Source organism: Phyllostomus hastatus, unplaced genomic scaffold, assembly GCF_019186645.2.
Source record: "Phyllostomus hastatus isolate PE091 unplaced genomic scaffold, TTU_PhHast_1.1 phas_scaffold_129, whole genome shotgun sequence".
NCBI classification, from domain to species: domain Eukaryota; kingdom Metazoa; phylum Chordata; class Mammalia; order Chiroptera; family Phyllostomidae; genus Phyllostomus; species Phyllostomus hastatus.
This window is the reverse complement of record NW_025334009.1, coordinates 4,576,308-4,594,418: the sequence shown is the minus strand read 5'-3', so window position 1 is coordinate 4,594,418 and position 18,111 is coordinate 4,576,308. Positions and strand designations below refer to the sequence as shown.

Sequence of the window (18,111 nt, the reverse complement as noted above, 5' to 3'; positions counted from 1 at the left end):
TAAAAAATTTTATTTATTTTTAGAGAAGGGAGAGAGAAAGGGGAGAGAAACATCAATGTGTGGTTCTCATGGCCCCCCACTGGGGACCTGGCCCACAACCCAGGCATGTGCCCTGACTGGGAACCGAACCAGCGACCTTTCGGTTTGCAGTTTGGCACTCAGTCCGCTGAGCCACACCAACCAGGGCTGAACCTATCTTTTTTTAAAAAATGGTATAAATAATATAGGAGTTTTGCTCTAATTTAATATTCTGTATTTACTAATGTATTTGATCACTTAGGAACCAGAATCAGTTACGCTTCAGCCTTGCCCCATCTTTATTGGGGGAAGCAATCCGGAGAAGAAGGGCGCCTGAGATCCATGCAGTAGGAAGAGTATCTTGGCTGGCCCAGGGTGGACACAGAAAGCTTCTGTGCGGAGAAACGCCAGGCCTTGGGGTGTGGGACCTTGCGATGTCCCCTGGGTCCCGAGTGAGACTGCACGGTAGCCCTCTGGGTCCGTGGGGTGTACTTTCCACACTGTGAACATCTCAGCGCAGGGGTCCATCCGCTCACCTCTTAGAGGGCCAGACAGTGCGTTAGGTGTCGCAGGCCGTGTGCTTGCTGGCGTGGTTCCTCCGCTCGGCCCTATTCTGCCCGAGTAGCCGTGGATCATCTGTAAGCGAATGGGCGTGGCTGTGTTCCAGTAAAACTTTACTTATAGACACAAACTGAAATTTGAATTTCATACACTTTTCTCATGTCATAAAATATTATTCTTGTATTGATTTTTTTTCAGTCAAAATGCAAAAACCATTTTTAGTCATGGGCCATTCAGAAACATGGGCGGCCTGGTTTGGCTCACGGCCATAGTTTGCTGACCCATGCCCTGCACCATCGTTTCCTCAGAGGTGCAGCTTGAAGAGGAACTAAAAATATTTTAAGGTCTATACTTTGTTATGGTAGTTTCTATATCTGTGTTGTATTTAGACTTCTAAGTACACATTGTGTACTATTGATATGTTTAAATCACCAAAACTTAGTGGTTTAAACAACCAATTTGGCCCTGGCTGGTGTGGCTCAGTGGATTGAGCACAGACTGCGAACCAAAGGGTCGCTGGTTCAATTCCCAGTCAGGGCACATGCCTGGGTTGCAGGCCAGGTCCCCAGTGGGGGGCACATGAGAGGCAACCACACATTGATGTTTCTCTCCCTTTTTGTCTCCCTCCCTTTCCCTCTCTTTAAAAATAAACAAAACCTTTAAAAAAGACTTCCTTAAAAAAAAATAGTTTGTTTTGCTCGCACCTGTGTGGCCAGGAATTCGGGTATTCAGAGCGCCTCTGGGAACCGCGTCTCTGCCCCCCACGGCACGAGCGAGAGTGGCTCACCTGGGGCCGGAGGGCGCCCTTCCGGGATGGTTCATTTATGGCTGGCAAGTCGGTGTTGCCTGTCGACAGGGAGCCTGCCTGGGGTGGTTGGTCAGGGTTCTTGGTTCCTTTCCATGTGGGCCTTTCCCTGGGCTGCTTGGGTTTCCTCGTAGCGCAGTAGCGGGATCCATGGTTAGCTGGTCCAAGGAACGGGCAGTGAGAGGTGCCAGTCTCTCGAGGCCTGGGCTGGGAACCTTGCACGGCGACACTTCACTGTGCACCACCGGTCAGAGCACTCGCAGGCTCTGGTTAGTCCTTCCCAGCGTGCCCCCTCCGACCCACAGCCCTGGGCGTCCCGATGGGAAACAGCCCCGAGGTCTGTGCCCACCGAGAGGAGGGGTCACAGCCCTTCCCCTGGAGTCTGGGCACACTCCCTCCTGGCCCGCACCCTTCTCGCGCTCTCCTGTTCGTCCCTGTTGGCCCCTCCCTGTGGGGCGTGGCTTGTTCGCAGGGTGGGGCGGCGAGCCCAGCCGCGGCCGCACTTCTGAAGGTCCTGGCTCACTTCCACGGAACTCCTTCTAGTTTGCGGAGTGCTCGCAAAAGATTTCCATGTAATCTTCACAGTATTCGAGCAAGCCAAGTGCTCGTCTGGCCGTTGGGTGAAGAGTGACAGTTTGAGGGGTACGTTTCTTGCCTGACCGCAGATTTGGTCTGGGCAGCCAAACCCTGCGGTGGCTGACCTTGTTCCAGTGGCCGCCGGGGTGTTTTACACGGACTCGGCTCGGCCGGAGGTGCTTCTAAGTGATGCCCTGAGCCAGCTGCTGGCTGTGTCTGGCAGAGAGATCCTTAACAGGCTTACTCGCCAGGGGAGTAAAGAGATTTTACTGGGCAAACAGGATTTCATCTGAGCATATTTGTCTGCAGAAAGCAGACCGTTCAGTAGCTGATCAGCCTGTGGAACAGCAGACGAAGACGTGTGACTCCTCGCCCCCAGCGCCCTCGCCTCGGGGCTGTGCGGGGTGCAGAGCAGGTCACAGTGCCCCGCCCGTTCCCGATGGGGTTAAAACGTCTTATGTTAAGGGAGTTGTGTCCCCCCTCATTATAATAATGATGTGCAAATGGACATTGTACAAAAGGGGAAAGGAAAGTCTGCAGTTCCTCCCACTCAGTGGATACCTCCATCATTTCCTGTCCTCGTCAAGGGGTGTCGATGTCGCGGGCTGACGCCAGACGGGCACCTTGGAAGGCACTGGGATCGCGCTGGATGGGTTTTCACCTTTCCTTCATTCCCCGCGGCTTGAGTTTCTTCCCCTTGGTGGTTAAGTAGTCTTGAACGGTGTAACTTCCAAGGGCCGCCCGGTGTTCTTGTGTATGTGAGCAGCACCTCAGATCTTGGTCTCAAGGGGCCTTGTCGGGGTGACCTCCAGATCATACCCGTCGCTCTTACCGTCACCCGAGCCACCGCTTACTCGCCTCTCCCCGGGTTCTGTTCTTGACGCCCCAGTCTGTTCTCCGTGCTGAGGCGAGAGACGTCTTTGTCTTCGGAAAGCTGACGTCCGCTTCCCACCCTCCCTCTCCCCCGTTGCCAGGCCCCCTCAGGACCAAGCCTCCTTCCCTTTGCACACCACGTCCCGGCCACGTCCGCCCCCTTCTGCCGCGCAGGCATGCCGGCTCAGGGCCCACCACAGGCCCCTGGCTGGCTTCTGTTGGCGTGGGTGCACTCAGGTTCAGCTCAGACATCACCTGAGGGCCTGGAGCCCTCGCCCCTCTCCCCGATGAAAGCAGCTTTCCCACAGAACCCTGCGTCACCTTCTTGGCAAATTTCTGTACCCGAAATTCTGTTTTTGTGTGTGTTAGTCAGTCTGCATGTGGGACTCCCGTCTCGGAGGGAGGAGCAAGGACCCCTTCGGTGCCTGCCAACGCGCGTTGGACCCCCAAAGCCGGCCTGGCTGTGTGCAAGGAGAAATGCAGGCTAAGCTCCCGTGGGGCTGCCAGGTGAGGGCTGGCCTTCCAGCCCACTTGGACACGGCCGAGTTGCCTCATGAGGACTCCTGGGCCGCGCATCTGCCGGGATCGGCTGAGACTGGATGCTTTGATTGTCGTACTTGCTGACTGGTCGGGGGCTGTGCGTGGCGACTGCTGACCGGTGCATCATCCAGTGTTTACAGCAGCCTGAGGAACGGTCTGTCCAGCGGCTGGAAAATCAAGTCTCACGCTGAGTGAGCGGCACTGGCCGCCTGCCGAGCCTTGTTTGACCCACATGGGCTGCTGTTCACGCTGTTTCAGGAGGTCATGGCAGCTCTGGGGGTCTCGGTGGCAGAGGGTGTGCCTCTTGGCGTCAGCCTGGTGGCCCCTCAGGTAGCATCCGCTCCGAAATCAAGGGCTTCCCCAAACGTGAGTCACCAGGCTGCAAGGAAGCTGCAAGGCAGCTGCAGGTGAGGAGGAGGAGGAGGAAGAGAGGGGCTGCCTGGCTAGAGGACCTAGCCCCGGGGTCCTGTGCTCTGCACACAGTGGACAGCGCTCGGCCAGCCTCAGCCTGGCCAGCATCTGTTACTTCCCCTGCTGTTTCCTAGCTCTTCCTCCACCACCGGTTTGGTACCGTCAGCCCCATCTCACCCCCGGACGGACGCCATTGACTCAGTGACGCAAGAGGAGGCCGCAGGTTGTCTCCAGGCCCCTGTGGCCAGCGCGGCCTTCCTGACAGACCCGAGTCGTGCAGCTCTCTCCTCCCCTGTGACCTCAGGACACTCCACGGCCGACGGTCCTGGCGTGCGCTCCCTTGGCCCAGGCGGGACGCCCATATACAAAGCTCATCCCAGGTCCTGACCCTTCTTCACTCTCCCAGCTAGCTGCCTTTGGGCCCCAGGGCACCCTCCTCCTCGTCTGCGTCTCTGGGGACAGGTCGCACAGGATCCAGCTTGGCCTTTGCTGGGCGGGTCCTAGGCTGTCCTGGGTTGGCCCTGGTACAAGTCGCCCGCCCTGACCCCGGCCTCCCTTGGGATTGGCGCCTTCCCTGGGACTTGAGTGAGTGGGGCTCGCTGGCCGAGGAAGGCGGGCGTGGGCCCGGAGACGTGCTGACCCTTCCTCTCCCGGGTGGTCAGGAGCGGCTGCCTTGCATCTCACGAGGGGACTGGGCCGACCCCCCAGATGTCTCCTTCTGGTGGAGCCGGTGCGGATGGCTTTTCATCCCTGCGTCCCCTCAGCCTCCTTGCCTGGAGACAATGCGGGCTTTCCCTCCGCCCAAGACGTCGGCAGCCTGGGAGCAGCCCTTCCTGGGACTGTGCTCTCAGCCGCTGGCGCGGGCCCCCGATTGTTCCCCCGCGAACAATGGCTACTCTCTCTGGCCGAGAAGGGGAGCCCATGAAAGGAGCGTTTCTTTGGATGCTTGAGAGCTTTGTGGCAGCCCCGCCTGTGGGAGATGAACTGCGGTCTCTTCCTGCCTCGAGTGGGTGTTCCCCGGCTCTGAATGGGCCCCTTGTGAGCGCGGCGCACCGCGAAAGGCGGGTTGGCGGGGGGCGGCGTCCTTGGGGGCGGGTCGTCGGGGTGGCATTCGCCTGGACTCATCAGCTCGAATGCTCCCTGGAAGCGCAGGCCCCTGTGTTCTGGGGAAAACACGGACAAGGACCGAGAGGGCACGACCAAGGAGACATAGGGGTGTCGGGGCTCGGGGGAGAGGGACTGCTTCTGAGAATTGTGTTTCTTTGTTTTTGTGGGTCTTGAAGAATTTTATTAATGACTGTAACTATGCTAGGCTGTCCTTTACTTTTTTGGGGGGAAATTTTTTGTTTTTAGATGAGAACAAGCAACGTTCTGTAAAGGGCCTCGTAACTCAGCCCAGAAGGGTGCTCACCGGGCTGGGCGGTCCGTGTTCCGAACGTGGTGCGGTGGCCTTGGCCTTCGTGGCAGGAGCCGTGGGCTGGTCTGCGGTTTGAGTGTCTGGCAGCCGGAGGACCCGTGACTGTCTTGCATGGGTGCCGCTCCACCGTGCTTGTCCAGGCAAAGGCCCCTTGCGTCCCCGTCCACCGTGGTCTTTACCTTACATGGGAAGAGTCTTGGCCCTTTGACCTTAAGCCAGAGGCTCTTCCTGTTGACCTGCGTCATCTCCCGGCCCGGCCTAGCCATGTCACTGCCCATGTGCATCATTCGAAAAGCTGGTCCTGGCCACAGAGGGTTATCGCAATGTCCTAGTCCATGGTTTGGACACAGGATCACCCTGGATGTGAGTCAGCACCACGGGGGCCTCTGCTGCTTGATTGGAGGCTCAGGCTCCCGTCGGAGGGACCGTTCCCCGCCTCCCTGAGCAGAGAGGACCACGCAGTGGGCCTCGAACCGCTTCGTGTTCCAGGGCCTCCAGGGTATTATTGCCCGTGGTAGCCGGTCGTGGACGGCTGCAGGCTGGCCCAGCTCTGCGGCTTGGCTGAGGGGTGAGGGGGCATTTTAAAGTGGGCCACGGAGAAGACCCTCCAGGACATCCCTGGGGGATTCAGGGAGGGGCTCATCCGGAAGCCCTGGGACCGTCCCGTTCAGAGGGGTTAGTTGGAAGGGCCCCCCGAAAGGCTTGTAGTTGGGGGGAGTGCTCACCAAGTGCGGTGTCTTTGTTATGCTTTGTTCCCAGGATCCCTCTTTGCTGGCTGCCACCCGCTCATCGGAGCGACATGGGTGTGAAAACGCTCACCCGTCTCTCTGGAGTCTTTCCTGGCCATTTCCGAGCCCCACCCCTCCTGCGTGGGGGAGATGCCACCCCATGGGGCCTGCGTGGTAAAACCTGGGGCTCTTGGTTTCACCAGCCGAAGTTCATAGGGTTAATTAGGCCCCAGTTCTTGTCTTTCATTTGTGCCTGGCTGTCTGGCCCCTGCCCTGGGTGGAAACCTACTTTTTTTTTTTTGACAAGGGCCTAAATGAGGGAGCTGCTCCTCCCATCTGCCCTCCCCCAGGTGGTGCTCATTCGGGCTGAAAGACTGCTCGTGTTTTGTGGGGTTAGCACAGGAGCTGTATCCTCTTTATACCCCCCCCACCCCTCGCCCCGTTCGAGAGAGGGAGCCAGCGAGGCGCTTGGAGAGCGTGCCCCAGAACTGAGCGGGCCGCCAGTCACTAGTCATCTGCTGGTGCAGACTGCGGAGTGACCAGAGCTCCCACTTGGCAGTTCCCCAGTCGTCGGTCATGGTGATTCATCGTAAGCGGCGCTGGGCGGGCAGCCTCTGGAACTCCCTGCAGCTCTGCCCAGATTTTGTGGTTCTGATTCTTAATGCTCTTGGATGTGCTTTATGGATCAGGACTTCTCCAACTGGGCGTGTGGCTGCTCGAGATCTTCTTTTCCTCTGTGCTGGACTGGCCTTCCGTCTCAGAAGCACGTCCTCTCTGAGGGCTGCTGACCCTGGAGAGATTTCTGGCGTTTTGGGGGGTGGCCCGTGGTCCTCTCCAGTGGGGCTTTGTTCTGTGGGTTCTGCCTCCCACAGACTCCCACCAGCCGCCCGAGGGCTCCTTCCGCAGAGCGCTGAGAGGTGCGGCCAGCAGCCCTGGCTCCAGCCTCTCCCGGGCAGTGCTGGTGTTCGGTGACAGGGGCTGAGTGACCTGAAACCCTGGGGGAGTCCCCGGCAGCACGTGCGGGTGCTGAGGAGCACGCGCACCGAACTCGGGTCCCTGCCTCTCGCGTGCCGTGCCTCGCTCGGCCACCCTGAGGGGTTAGTGGTGGGTGCTCACGGTGCAGCTAGGGCGGGAGTGTTTATACGAGTAAACCGAAGACCCCAAGGACAGTGAGACCCTCAGGCGCAGATGTGCCAGGCTGCAGCACATCCGTTACAGACCGAGGAGGAGGGGAGTGCTGGTGTTCGGGCTGTCACCTGCAGACTGGTCTTACCAGGCACACAAGTCTCTGGGGGCCCCAGCTTGGCCTTATTCCCCTGTAGGATCCTGGCTTCCCTTTCCCGCGGTCTCCTCGTTCCCTTTGATGCTTCGAGCTTCCGTTTTGGGGTACGACTAGGGAGACAAGGCCTCACTGTGCACTGGGTGCAAGGCCAGTCAGGAAGGGGGCCTGGAGAGTGGAGCCTGGACATGCCATGGACCCGTTCAGGCAGCAGCCTTGCGGCGTGTCCTGGGTCCTCGCTCAGCCCGCAGGGGTGGGTGGGGAACGGCACCGACACATCCAGCCTGTGCCTGGCCCTGTGACTGTGCAGGGACGGCGTCCTTCTCCTCTCTGTGCAGATGAGCAGACAGGCTGGGTTTGGGTCAGGCCCCAACCCGCCGGGAGCTGGGACTCAGCCCGGGCTCCCGAGGACGGGGCTTCCCCTTGAGTAGGCGGTTGTTACCAGGATGAGTCCTGGCTTGTCCTGGCGGCTGTGACTCTCAGAAGGAACTTTTCTGTCCCGCTTCGCCCCCAGGCCCCGAGGGGGAAGGTGGTGCAGAGTACTGGAAGCTGGAGGGAAGGTCCAGAGTTCCCGCGGACTGAGGGGGCTGCCGCTCTGCCCGGGACGGCCGAGCGGGCGCTGCATCCCAGAGCGTCCCCCCCACCGGCGCCCTCGGGAGGGAGAGGCCGCTAGTGGAGTCTCTCGGGGACTGTGGGTGCTGCCAGCCCCTCGGGCGTGTGCAGACTTCCAAGTTCAGGGGCTTTCCCCAAATGGCCTTGCAGATGCAGGGGTGCCAGCTTGTCTGAGACTTGCCTTGGCCAGGTTCCTTGTGGAACTCAGATTTAGTTCGCTTTCTGTGGCCCTTGTATCAAATGAATCGTTGCCACGCAAAGTGCTGCCTGGGCCGGACGCGGCCTGCACCAGGATGCTCAGAGGTGCGTGGGCTTCAGAATGTTCCCGTCTGAGGAGACCCAGAGACCCTGGGAACCGGCGGCTTCGGGGCTGGAGACCCTGGCCGAACGCCTGACCTGTGGCCGGGCACGACCAGGCACGGCCCGGCCCGGTAAACGTCTCCTGGTTCCCTGACGTCTCCGCCTGGGCCTTACATCTTCGCTTTGTGGTCTTTCACAGAACGGGAGCGTGCGGTGCAGCCTTTGCTTTACGTGCTTACAGGTGGATGAGGCCGTTCGCACGTTTAACGCGATTGACCTGGAAAGATTTAAAGTACAGGTTTTTCAGCCAAAACATTTGAAGTAAATATTTTTTGTAGCTAAAAAAGAGACGACTGGCGGTGTCTGCTACACTTGACTGTAACGTGATGGCTGCACAGTGAGTCGTCTGAGGGCATCGGCTGTCCCGTGCGCCCAGACCCGTGTGCATCTCTGCCCCCGGGTGCGGGGAAAGGCAGAGGGGTGTCCGCGGAGGGCAGAGGAGAGGGCGGAGGCCAGGGTGGGAAGGAGCGCGGAGGGTGGGACACTCGGGCTGGACTCTGCAGGCAGAGTGGGGGCGGGGTGGCCGGGCACGTCGCTGGCGTGAAAACCCACAACAGTCTCAGGCCGCATGGCGCCGGTTCTCCGGACGAGACGTGTGTGAGCGTCAGCCCTGCCGTCTCTGCACCGTGTGACCTTAGACGGACCGTTGGCCTTTCAAGCTAGACCTTCTGGCAGCCCCCGTTTTTTGTGTGTGTGACATCTCAGTGAACCCCGGGAGAGAGGAGTAGGCTCACCCAACAGGAATTCTGAATTACACCTCGAGCCTGTCACCCGACGCAGGCCGGGCCGTGGCTACCTGCCGTGGGTGTTTTCGGGTTACGTGGTGACAGTGGCACTCACCTCATGCCGATGTCTCTTCCAGGTGTCAGCGGCGGGGAAGGAGGCCTTGCCGTCCTGGCTGCACTGGGACCCGCAGAGCCGCACCCTGGAGGGGCTCCCACTGGACACGGATAAGGGGGTGCACTACATCGCAGTGAGCGCTGCGCGGCTGGGGGCCAACGGGAGCCACGTCCCCCAGGCCTCCAGCGTGTTCTCGATCGAGGTCTACCCCGAGGACCACAGCGAGCTGCCATCCGTGCGGGCGGCGTCACCCGACCCCGGCGAGGTGGCTTCATCTGCCTGTGCGGCTGAGGAGCCCGTGACTGTCCTGACGGTCATTCTGGATGCCGACCTCACCAAGATGACCCCGAAGCAAAGGATCGACCTCTTGCACAGGATGCGGAGCTTCTCAGGGGTGGAGCTTCCCAGCATGAAGCTGGTGCCCGTGGTGAATAACAGGCTCTTCGACATGTCGGCCTTCATGGCCGGCCCAGGAAACGCCAAGAAGGTCGTAGAGAATGGGGCCCTGCTCTCCTGGAAGCTGGGCTGCTCCCTGAACCAGAACAGCGTGCCCGACATCCGTGGCGTAGAGGCTCCCGCCAGGGAGGGCACCATGTCGGCCCAGCTCGGCTACCCCGTGGTGGGTTGGCACATTGCCAACAAGAAGCCCCCCCTTCCCAAGCGCATCCGGCGGCAGATCCACGCCACACCCACGCCTGTCACTGCCATCGGGCCCCCAACCACGGCCATTCAGGAGCCGCCGTCCAGGATTGTACCCACCCCCACGTCTCCGGTCATTGCTCCTCCCACGGAGACCCTGGCCCCTCCAGTCAGGGACCCCGTTCCTGGGAAGCCCACAGTCACCATTCGGACTCGCGGTGCCATCATTCAGACCCCAACTCTGGGCCCTATCCAGCCCACTCGGGTGCCGGAAGCTGGCACCACGGTTCCTGGCCAGATCCGCCCAACCATGACCATCCCTGGCTATGTGGAGCCCACAGCGGTCGCCACCCCTCCCACGACTACCACCAAGAAGCCACGAGTATCCACGCCAAAACCAGCCACGCCCTCTACTGACTCGACCACCACGACGCGAAGGCCGACCAAGAAGCCCCGTACCCCCCGACCGGTGCCTCGGGCCACCACCAAGGCTCCCATCACCAGACTGGAGACGGCCTCCCCGCCGACGCGCGTCCGCACGACCACCAGCGGGGTGCCCCGCGGGGGAGAGCCCAACCAGCGCCCAGAGCTCAAGAACCACATCGACAGGGTGGACGCCTGGGTCGGCACCTATTTTGAGGTGAAGATCCCGTCGGACACCTTCTACGACAAGGAGGACACCACCACGGACAAGCTGAAGCTGACCCTGAAGCTGCGGGAGCAGCAGCTGGTGGGCGAGAAGTCCTGGGTGCAGTTCAACAGCAACAGCCAGCTCATGTACGGGCTGCCCGACAGCAGCCACGTGGGCAAGCACGAGTACTTCATGCACGCCACCGACAAGGGCGGCCTGTCCGCCGTGGACGCCTTCGAGATCCACGTCCACAGGCGCCCTCAGGGGGACAGGGCGCCTGCGCGGTTCAAGGCCAAGTTTGCCGGTGACGCGGCCCCAGTGGTGAATGACATTCACAAGAAGATCTCCCTGGTGAAGAAGCTGGCCTTCGCCTTCGGGGACCGCAACTGTAGCACGGTCACTCTGCAGAATATCACGCAGGGCTCCATCGTGGTGGAGTGGACCAACAACACGCTGCCCCTGGAGCCCTGTCCCAAGGAGCAGATCACGGGGCTGAGCCGCAGGATCGCCGAGGGTGACGGGAAGCCCCGGCCTGCCTTCTCCAACGCGCTGGAACCTGACTTCAGGGCCTTGAGCGTGGCTGTGACGGGCTCCGGGAGCTGCCGGCACCTGCAGTTCATCCCCGTGGCGCCACCCCGCAGGGCGCCCTCGGAGGCGCCGCCCACGGAGGCGCCGGACAGGGACCCCGAGAAGAGCAGCGAGGACGACGTGTACCTGCACACGGTCATTCCGGCCGTGGTGGTCGCGGCCATCCTGCTCATCGCCGGCGTCATCGCCATGGTCTGCTATCGCAAGAAGCGGAAGGGCAAGCTCACGCTCGAGGACCAGGCCACCTTCATCAAGAAGGGGGTGCCCATCATCTTCGCGGACGAGCTGGATGACTCCAAGCCCCCGCCCTCCTCCAGCATGCCACTCATCCTCCAGGAGGAGAAGGCCCCACTGCCCCCTCCCGAGTACCCCAACCAGAGCGTGCCCGAGACCACCCCTCTGAACCAGGACCCCGCGGGAGAGTACACGCCCCTGCGGGATGAGGACCCCAACGCCCCTCCCTACCAGCCTCCCCCACCCTTCACGGCCCCCATGGAGGGCAAGGGCTCCCGTCCCAAGAACATGACCCCGTACCGGTCGCCCCCTCCCTACGTCCCCCCTTAACCCACAAGCGCCTAGGTGGAGGCAGGGGTGGGGCGGGGCCCTGGAGACAGCGCGGGCCGTCTGCGGAGACCGGTGGCCTGCAGACCGTCGCCCCGGGGAGCCGACGCCTGACCCAGCACACACTGACGCGCGCGGGGCCTGGACCAGCCCGCCCTCCCTGACCCTCCCGAGCCCCAGAGCGGCCGGAGAGGCTTTGGGGACATTTTTACTTTTATTTTTTGCCTAACAGCTTTTTGTTTGTTCATAGAAAATTCTTCGCTGCGTTTTTGATGGCTGGCTCTGAAAGCACCATTTGGCGTAGAGGCGGATGGAGGGAGCGCGGAGCCGTGAACGAACTCGCAGGCAGTGCTGGGCGGCCTCCCAGCTCCCTGCGTTTTGCCTTTAACACTAACTGTACTGTTTTTTCTATTCACGTGTGTCTAGCTGCAGGACGTAACCTGGAAAACAGTAGCTCAAGATTAAATTCAAAGGACTTTCTTAAGGTTAAGTTTTTACATTTAATCTGCTGTTTACCTAAACTTGTATGTATAATTTTTGGGTGGGTATGGGAAATTGCTTTGCTAAAAATAAGCTCCCAGGGTGTTTCAAACTTAGAGAAGACCAAGGGACAGTATTTTTTAATCAAAGGAATCCTATTTTTTCACACTATGTAAACTGGGTTGCTCTGATACCCCAGGGTCGGACTGGGGGCCTCCCGGCCCTGGCTCCTCGGGGCCGGGGCCCTGGTGCTGGGCTTGCTGCCCCGCTGCGGCCGGGGGCTGGAAGCCGGGGCAGGGGCCTCCTCGGGGGGGCCGTGGACATTCGCACCCCACCCCACCCCACGCATGCCAGCGGCTTACCACCGAGGGGTCTTCGTTTCCACGGAAAGGGGACTCCGAGAGGCAGCGGGCCATGGCCCCCAACCTAGGTGCTCCAGGGTGGACCAGCTGCTTGTGGGGGTGCCTGGGGAGGTCGAGGGACTCGACCGCATCGACCTAATTTCTTTGACCCTTCTGTGTTTTTCCCTCCTAAAAGGAATATCATGGTTTTTGAAACACTCAGTGGGGGACGTTTTGGTGAAGATGCAATATTTTTATGTCATGTGATGCTCTTTCCTCACTTGACCTTGGCCGCATTGTCCCAGCAGTCCACAGCCCCCACCCTGACCCCCCCACCCCTCTTCTCTGGCGCTCCTGCCCCAGACCCGGGGCCCGAATGGCTGGGAACGCCCGGAGGCCGGGGAGGAGCGCCAGCAATAGTTCGTAGTGAAGAATCTGTGGGCTCTCAAAGCTAATTTTTTACTAAAGTTTTTATACAGCCTCAAATTGTTTTATTAAAAAAAGATTAAAAATGGTGATGCTTACAGCAGTTTGTACAAGCTCTTAGTGTTGATTCCACGGAACTGACGGCTTTGCTCATTTTAATTTTATTTTTTCCCCTCCTTTTCCTAACGGTTTAAATTCCGGAACTACACTGAGGCTTCTTTGGCCTCTTTTAGCAGAACGTCCGTCCGTCCACCTGCATCTCTGTCCCGTGACTCAGGGGCGCCCCCTCTGCTTCCATTCTCCTTCTGTGGAAGACGCCGTTCTAAGCATGACTTTCCTTGATGTCTGAGAGTTACTGGGGTACCTTTTAGGGAGGGACGCCTTTTGCAATAATGTGGTCGAGGGTAGGTGGGTGGAGCCAGGCTTCCTTTGCACACCAAGCAGCCACTTCTAAGCCATATAGACCTTTCCGCAGAGGACTCACGTGTGCTGCCTCAGGCGGAGAGGGCCGGTCGCAGGGCAGGGGCCTCTCCCCGGCCCTCCCCGGGGCCTTCCCCTTTGCGCCCGCTCCCGCGGGGCCCAGCCACTCTCTCCCCTGCCCAGCCCCCTGCGGGAACCTGAGTGGGCAGCGCCCCGGTGCGGGGAGCGTGCAGATGAAGGCTCAGTGGACTTCTGGTGACTGGGCCTTGTGCCTCCAAGCCCCGGTCCAAGCCAGAGTGTCCTCAGTGCCCCGGAGTTAGCACGAGCACGAGTGGGATCTGACCTGGTGAGATTATTTTTGATGACCTCATCAAAAAGTAAACAATTCCCAGTGTTCCAGGTGAGGGCTCTGCAAGGCCTTCCAAACTGCTCAGTTGCCCCTAGCAACCCCACCACGGGGCACTGCCATGCAGAGATGTGGCTGGCCCGGAATGGCCTGTTGCCATAGCAACCGGAGGCGCCGGGGCAGTGAACAGAATAACAACAGCAACAATGCCCTTGCAGGCAGCCGCCTCCCCTGAGCGCGGGCTGGCGATGGCCGCTGGACTCTGAGACAGTCCGTCTCACATTCAAATGTCCACCAACCACTGACGTGTTTTTATTTCCTTCTATATGATTTTAAGATGTGTTTTCTGCATTCTGTATAGAAACATATCAAACTAAATAAAAGCAGTGTCTTTATTACAATGCCATTGCCTCCGAGCATCTGTTTCTCTGGCCCCTACACACTCTAGGACATGAGGGGTGGGGTGGGAAGATGGGACCCGGGCAGGCCCAGGCGGAGGTGGCTGGGGAGCAGCAGCTCACTTCAGGGCCCCCGCAGCCTTGCCGATTTTGTGCCCTTGGGAGAGGGTGGGCGTGTGCTCTGGAAGTTCCGCCAGCACATGATGAGCCCTCCTTGGCACTTTTTCCTGAGTCCCCAAGTCTCAATTTCCTCACTGTAGGGCGGGGGGAGTGGGACGGGGGCAGAAAACCCAATGAAATTGGGCAGGAGGGGGAGGATGATGGGGGAGGTCCTGCCACAGGCTCCCTGCCCCTGAGTGGGTCAGCACCCCCCGCAGGTCCTGGACAGGAGTCTCAGCCTGGGCCCATGAAAAGGTGGGGATTTAGGGAGTCCTCTGGTGGCAGCTCCGCCCCGGCTGCCTTGTGGGCTTGGGGCTGCCAGTCTCCCAGATAGCCTCAAGGCAGGTTTGACCTTGGCCTTGAAGTGGGGAGAAAGGAAAAACTTTCTGGCCAAGCTGTGCTGCCCTGGTTGGGCTTTTGTATTCTGTGGGCCTGCCCCTGAGTGCCCTGTGTGAGATGGACAGGCCAGCTGGGCAGGCTTACCATGACTTACTGCCCAGGAAGGGCCCGGGCAGTCCTGGGACTCTGCCCAGGGCGTGGGAGGCAGCAGCTGTGTCTTCCAAGTGGGATCAGGGACCGCTGAACACAGAACAACTAGTATCTCATCTGGGCTCAGGCCCATCCCCACAGGGTCCCCATCGTCTCCACCTACAGCCCCGGGCTGCTTCTAGGCTCAAAACTTTCAGGAGCCAGATAGGATCCCACATTGCCTCTAGAGCTAAGTCCCAGAGTAGGGGCAGCTGAGGGTCAAACATACTTCTGGAACCCACACCAAGTGCCGGGAGGGGCTTCCCCCAGTAGGCGTTCAGGCACACACACCTCACCCCTGGGCCTAGCAGCAGGGGCCCGGGAAGTGAGGCTGCCCTTGCTCTATTGGCTGCAGGACGTTCTGTTTAATGTCTAACCTGAAGCCACTGGGCCGTGAGTGGACTCACGGTCCCGAACTCCAGTAAAGGGGTTCCTGGTTCCATCAGAGAACAGTTAGGTCAGCGAGGCAGGGAGAAGCTGCAAGGGTCGGTGGCCTCTGCCCTGCTCTCCCCTGGGAACCCCTGATGTTTGGCTTGGCAGCCCCCAGCCCCCCGCACTCCTGCCAGGTCTCTGCGACCTCTCCTCGGTGGGTGTGAGGACTGTCTAGTCAAGTCTGAGCAGGAGAGAGGGTGATGGAGGCAAGGGGCAGGAAGGGACCCAGGGAGGGAGGAGAGGGGGGCTGTTACCCATCTGAATCTTCAGGGCAAGTTCCGGGGGTCCCTTTGGTCTGGCTTCCCCATCTGTGAGGTTGGGGACAGCATTAATCTCCAAGGGATTCTGAGACACTGGTGTGTGTGTGTGTGTGTGTGTGTGTGTGTGTCTGTGTGTGTGTGATTGGGATAATGAGTTAACCCCGATGTGCCTACCTGCAAAAAGGGCAGAGACTCCAAGGGAGGCTAAAATAATTTACATTCTCACCTAAGCCAGAGCTGTTGGCTGGAGAATACTGGGGTGTCTAGAGCTCCTGGCCAGACTAGCCCTACAGAATACCATCAGTTTGGAGAGAGGTTCAGAGTCTCTACACGACTTGCCCTGGTGCCACCTGCTCCCAGCAGGCTGAAACAGCTCCTAGAGGCCCTTCCCTACCTCCTCTAAAGCATCGAAGGCTTCACTTAAGCACCAGTCTTTCCAGGGTGAGCTTCTCTCCTCTGTATATTACTGCAACTACGCTATGTGCCCTGGCTGGTGTGGTTCAGTGGATTGAGCTCTGGCCTGTGAACTGAAGGGTCACTGGTTCGATTCCTAGTTGGGGCACATGCCTGGGTTGCGGTCCAGGTCTCCAGTTGGGGGCACATATGAGAGGCAACCAGTCGATGTATTTCTCACACAGTGATGTTTCTTTCCCTCTCCCCCTCCCCTTCCCTCTCTCTAAAAGTAAATAAATAAAACCTTTTTTAAAAAAGGTATCGATCAGCTGATGACTTACGATTTTCCTGCTTTGCTTTCCTTCTTGATCACCACCTTGAGTCCAGATGACTGCGGCCCAGAGGGGCAAGGGTCCAGGGCCGGCAGCTAGGACAAGGCAGGTTCAATCCTAGGGGTGATCTCAACACTCCAGATTCTTTCTCTGATTGTCCAGTTGTGTTCATATTGTGGGGCAGCAAAGAATCATTGAAGCCCCCACTGAGGGATGCCGGGTACCATTTCCTTTATGGGGACCCTAGAAGACCCAGAGGAGAACACAGGCAAGGTGTTCAAAGTAGGGGTGGGGAGCTCCTGCAGGAGGTGTCCGCCTGAAGGCGGCCTAGGGCGAGGGACCTGGCCACTGGGGCTCTCAGTAGCTCCACTGCCCCCAGCTTTGGATGAGGTGACACCTGGGGCGAAGCGAAGCTGGTTCGTTTGTGTCCCTGTGACAGCCTCCAAACGGCCACCACGGTGTGCCCTTGGGGTGTTGCCCGGCGGTGATCCAGGCAGCTCTCCACCCAGGCGAGCCCCGCACGGATGAAATTGCCACCAGCTCGGGGCCCAAGAGAAGGAAAGTGCCGCAGGCTCCCAGGAGGTGGCGCCAGAAGCCGGAGTAAACTTGCCAGCGGTGGGCGGGGCTGTGGGCGGGGCTGTGGGTGGGGCCTTAGGGCAAGCCGCCGGAAGCCGCTGGGAGCTCCGTGGCCGACTGGCGGCATCAGTGGGACCGTCTTGGTCAGTCTCCGCTGCCCAGTCCCTGATCTCAGAGGCGCCAGTGTAGCTCGGGCTCCACGGGCGATAGGAGTGCCGAGTCTGGGGCCCAGGTTTCTGGAGGGCTTCTGCTCCTGGGGCCGCTCCAGCAAACCTCGAAATTGAATATATGTAGGCGGGACTACTAAAGACCCTTACTTTTTGCCCACCGTCTCCTTAGCTTTTGTATGCCTCCAAGGGTTTGTGCAGACGGCTGCACACAGTAGGGCTCAGCATTTGATGGGCGCTCCAAAGCCTCTTCTTCCTCCATGCGAGAGCTCCGGAGGGCACGGCCGAAAGTGCTGTGGGACCTGGGGGTTCTGGAAACCAGGCATCTCCGGTTGCGTGACTGGAGGTCTCCCCAGTTTGCGCCCCTAGGGGATGACGACATTGGGCAGTGGAAACAGACACGGATGGGGGAGCAGGCGATCACTTTTTCTGGGTCGACCCTGGAGTGCGCACATCCTGAAGCCCAAGGGAACACCTTGCTCAAAATTGCTGCCACAGCCTTGGGCGCACACTAAGACGTCAGGGAACATCCGGTTGGCTAGGACTCCCAGGACCAGGTCTGAGGGTGCTGTTGCCTTTTGTTCTCACGGTGTCGGTGGCCTCAGGCAGCAGAGGGTAAAGCCCAAGTCTGGAACTTGCCAAAATGTCTGGGAGCTCGGGTCAGGCCAGCTCCCTTTTTAGGGGTCACCCCCACTTCTTCACTCCCTACTTCCTTCAGCACTGTGTTGCTACGTGTCTTGGAAGAGTAAGGTGAAGACAGGGGCTGGCTCTGGCCCAGCATGGCAGGGAAGGGGAGGCACCACTGAGAAGAGCAGCAGAACTCACTCTCAGGGAACCTGTGCCTGGATGGGGTGGGCGAGGACCTGGGTTTGGGGGGTTGCTGAAGGGGATAGAGTTCTGTGCTTCTCCAAGGAGCACACGGTGTGTATGTTTGTATGGGGAGGGGGCGGATAACGGCAGCTCTGCCATCTTGTGTCCAATAAAGTGATTAGAATGCAAACGAGAGGCCGAGGAGACATCCACTGTGACCCCAGTGGCTCTGACTGACCAACCACTGTGTCTCCCCAGCAATGCCCTGGGTCCCAAGTACATCAGCTTCCTCCTAGCCCCAGCCTCCTCAGAGAAGGCCTGGGCCAGGCGGGGCTAGGAGAGGGACCTAGCCACCCTGTGAGCCCCAAGAAAACCCCTGGAGAAGGTCGGGGGATGGGGTGGGCTTGGCTAGAATCAGCAAAGATCGGGGGAGGGCTCAGACGGACACATGGCCTTTCTTCTCTCTTGGTGGCAAGTGGAGAATGTTCTTTGCCCAGCCTTCATATTCATTCCTCAGTCTGCACCATTAGCTCACTGTGAGAAAGACCACCTTCCTGGAAGGCTGATGCCCTGCCAGGCCTCCCAGCTGGAGGAGTTATTAATA

General features: G+C 59.6%; 1 protein-coding gene across 6 annotated transcripts in view; it reads left to right on the top strand.

The window, feature by feature from the left end:
* DAG1 (dystroglycan 1) overlaps positions 1-13,853 on the top strand; it is a 50,054-nt gene extending 36,201 nt beyond the window's left edge. For all 6 annotated transcript variants that reach the window (XM_045856588.1, XM_045856586.1, XM_045856585.1 and 3 more), the window contains exon 3: positions 9,043-13,853. In XM_045856588.1, coding sequence (XP_045712544.1) covers positions 9,043-11,442 — 2,400 coding nt within the window. In that variant the 3' untranslated portion in view covers positions 11,443-13,853. The remainder of the gene's footprint in view (positions 1-9,042) is intronic.
* Positions 13,854-18,111: the final 4,258 nt, after the last annotated feature.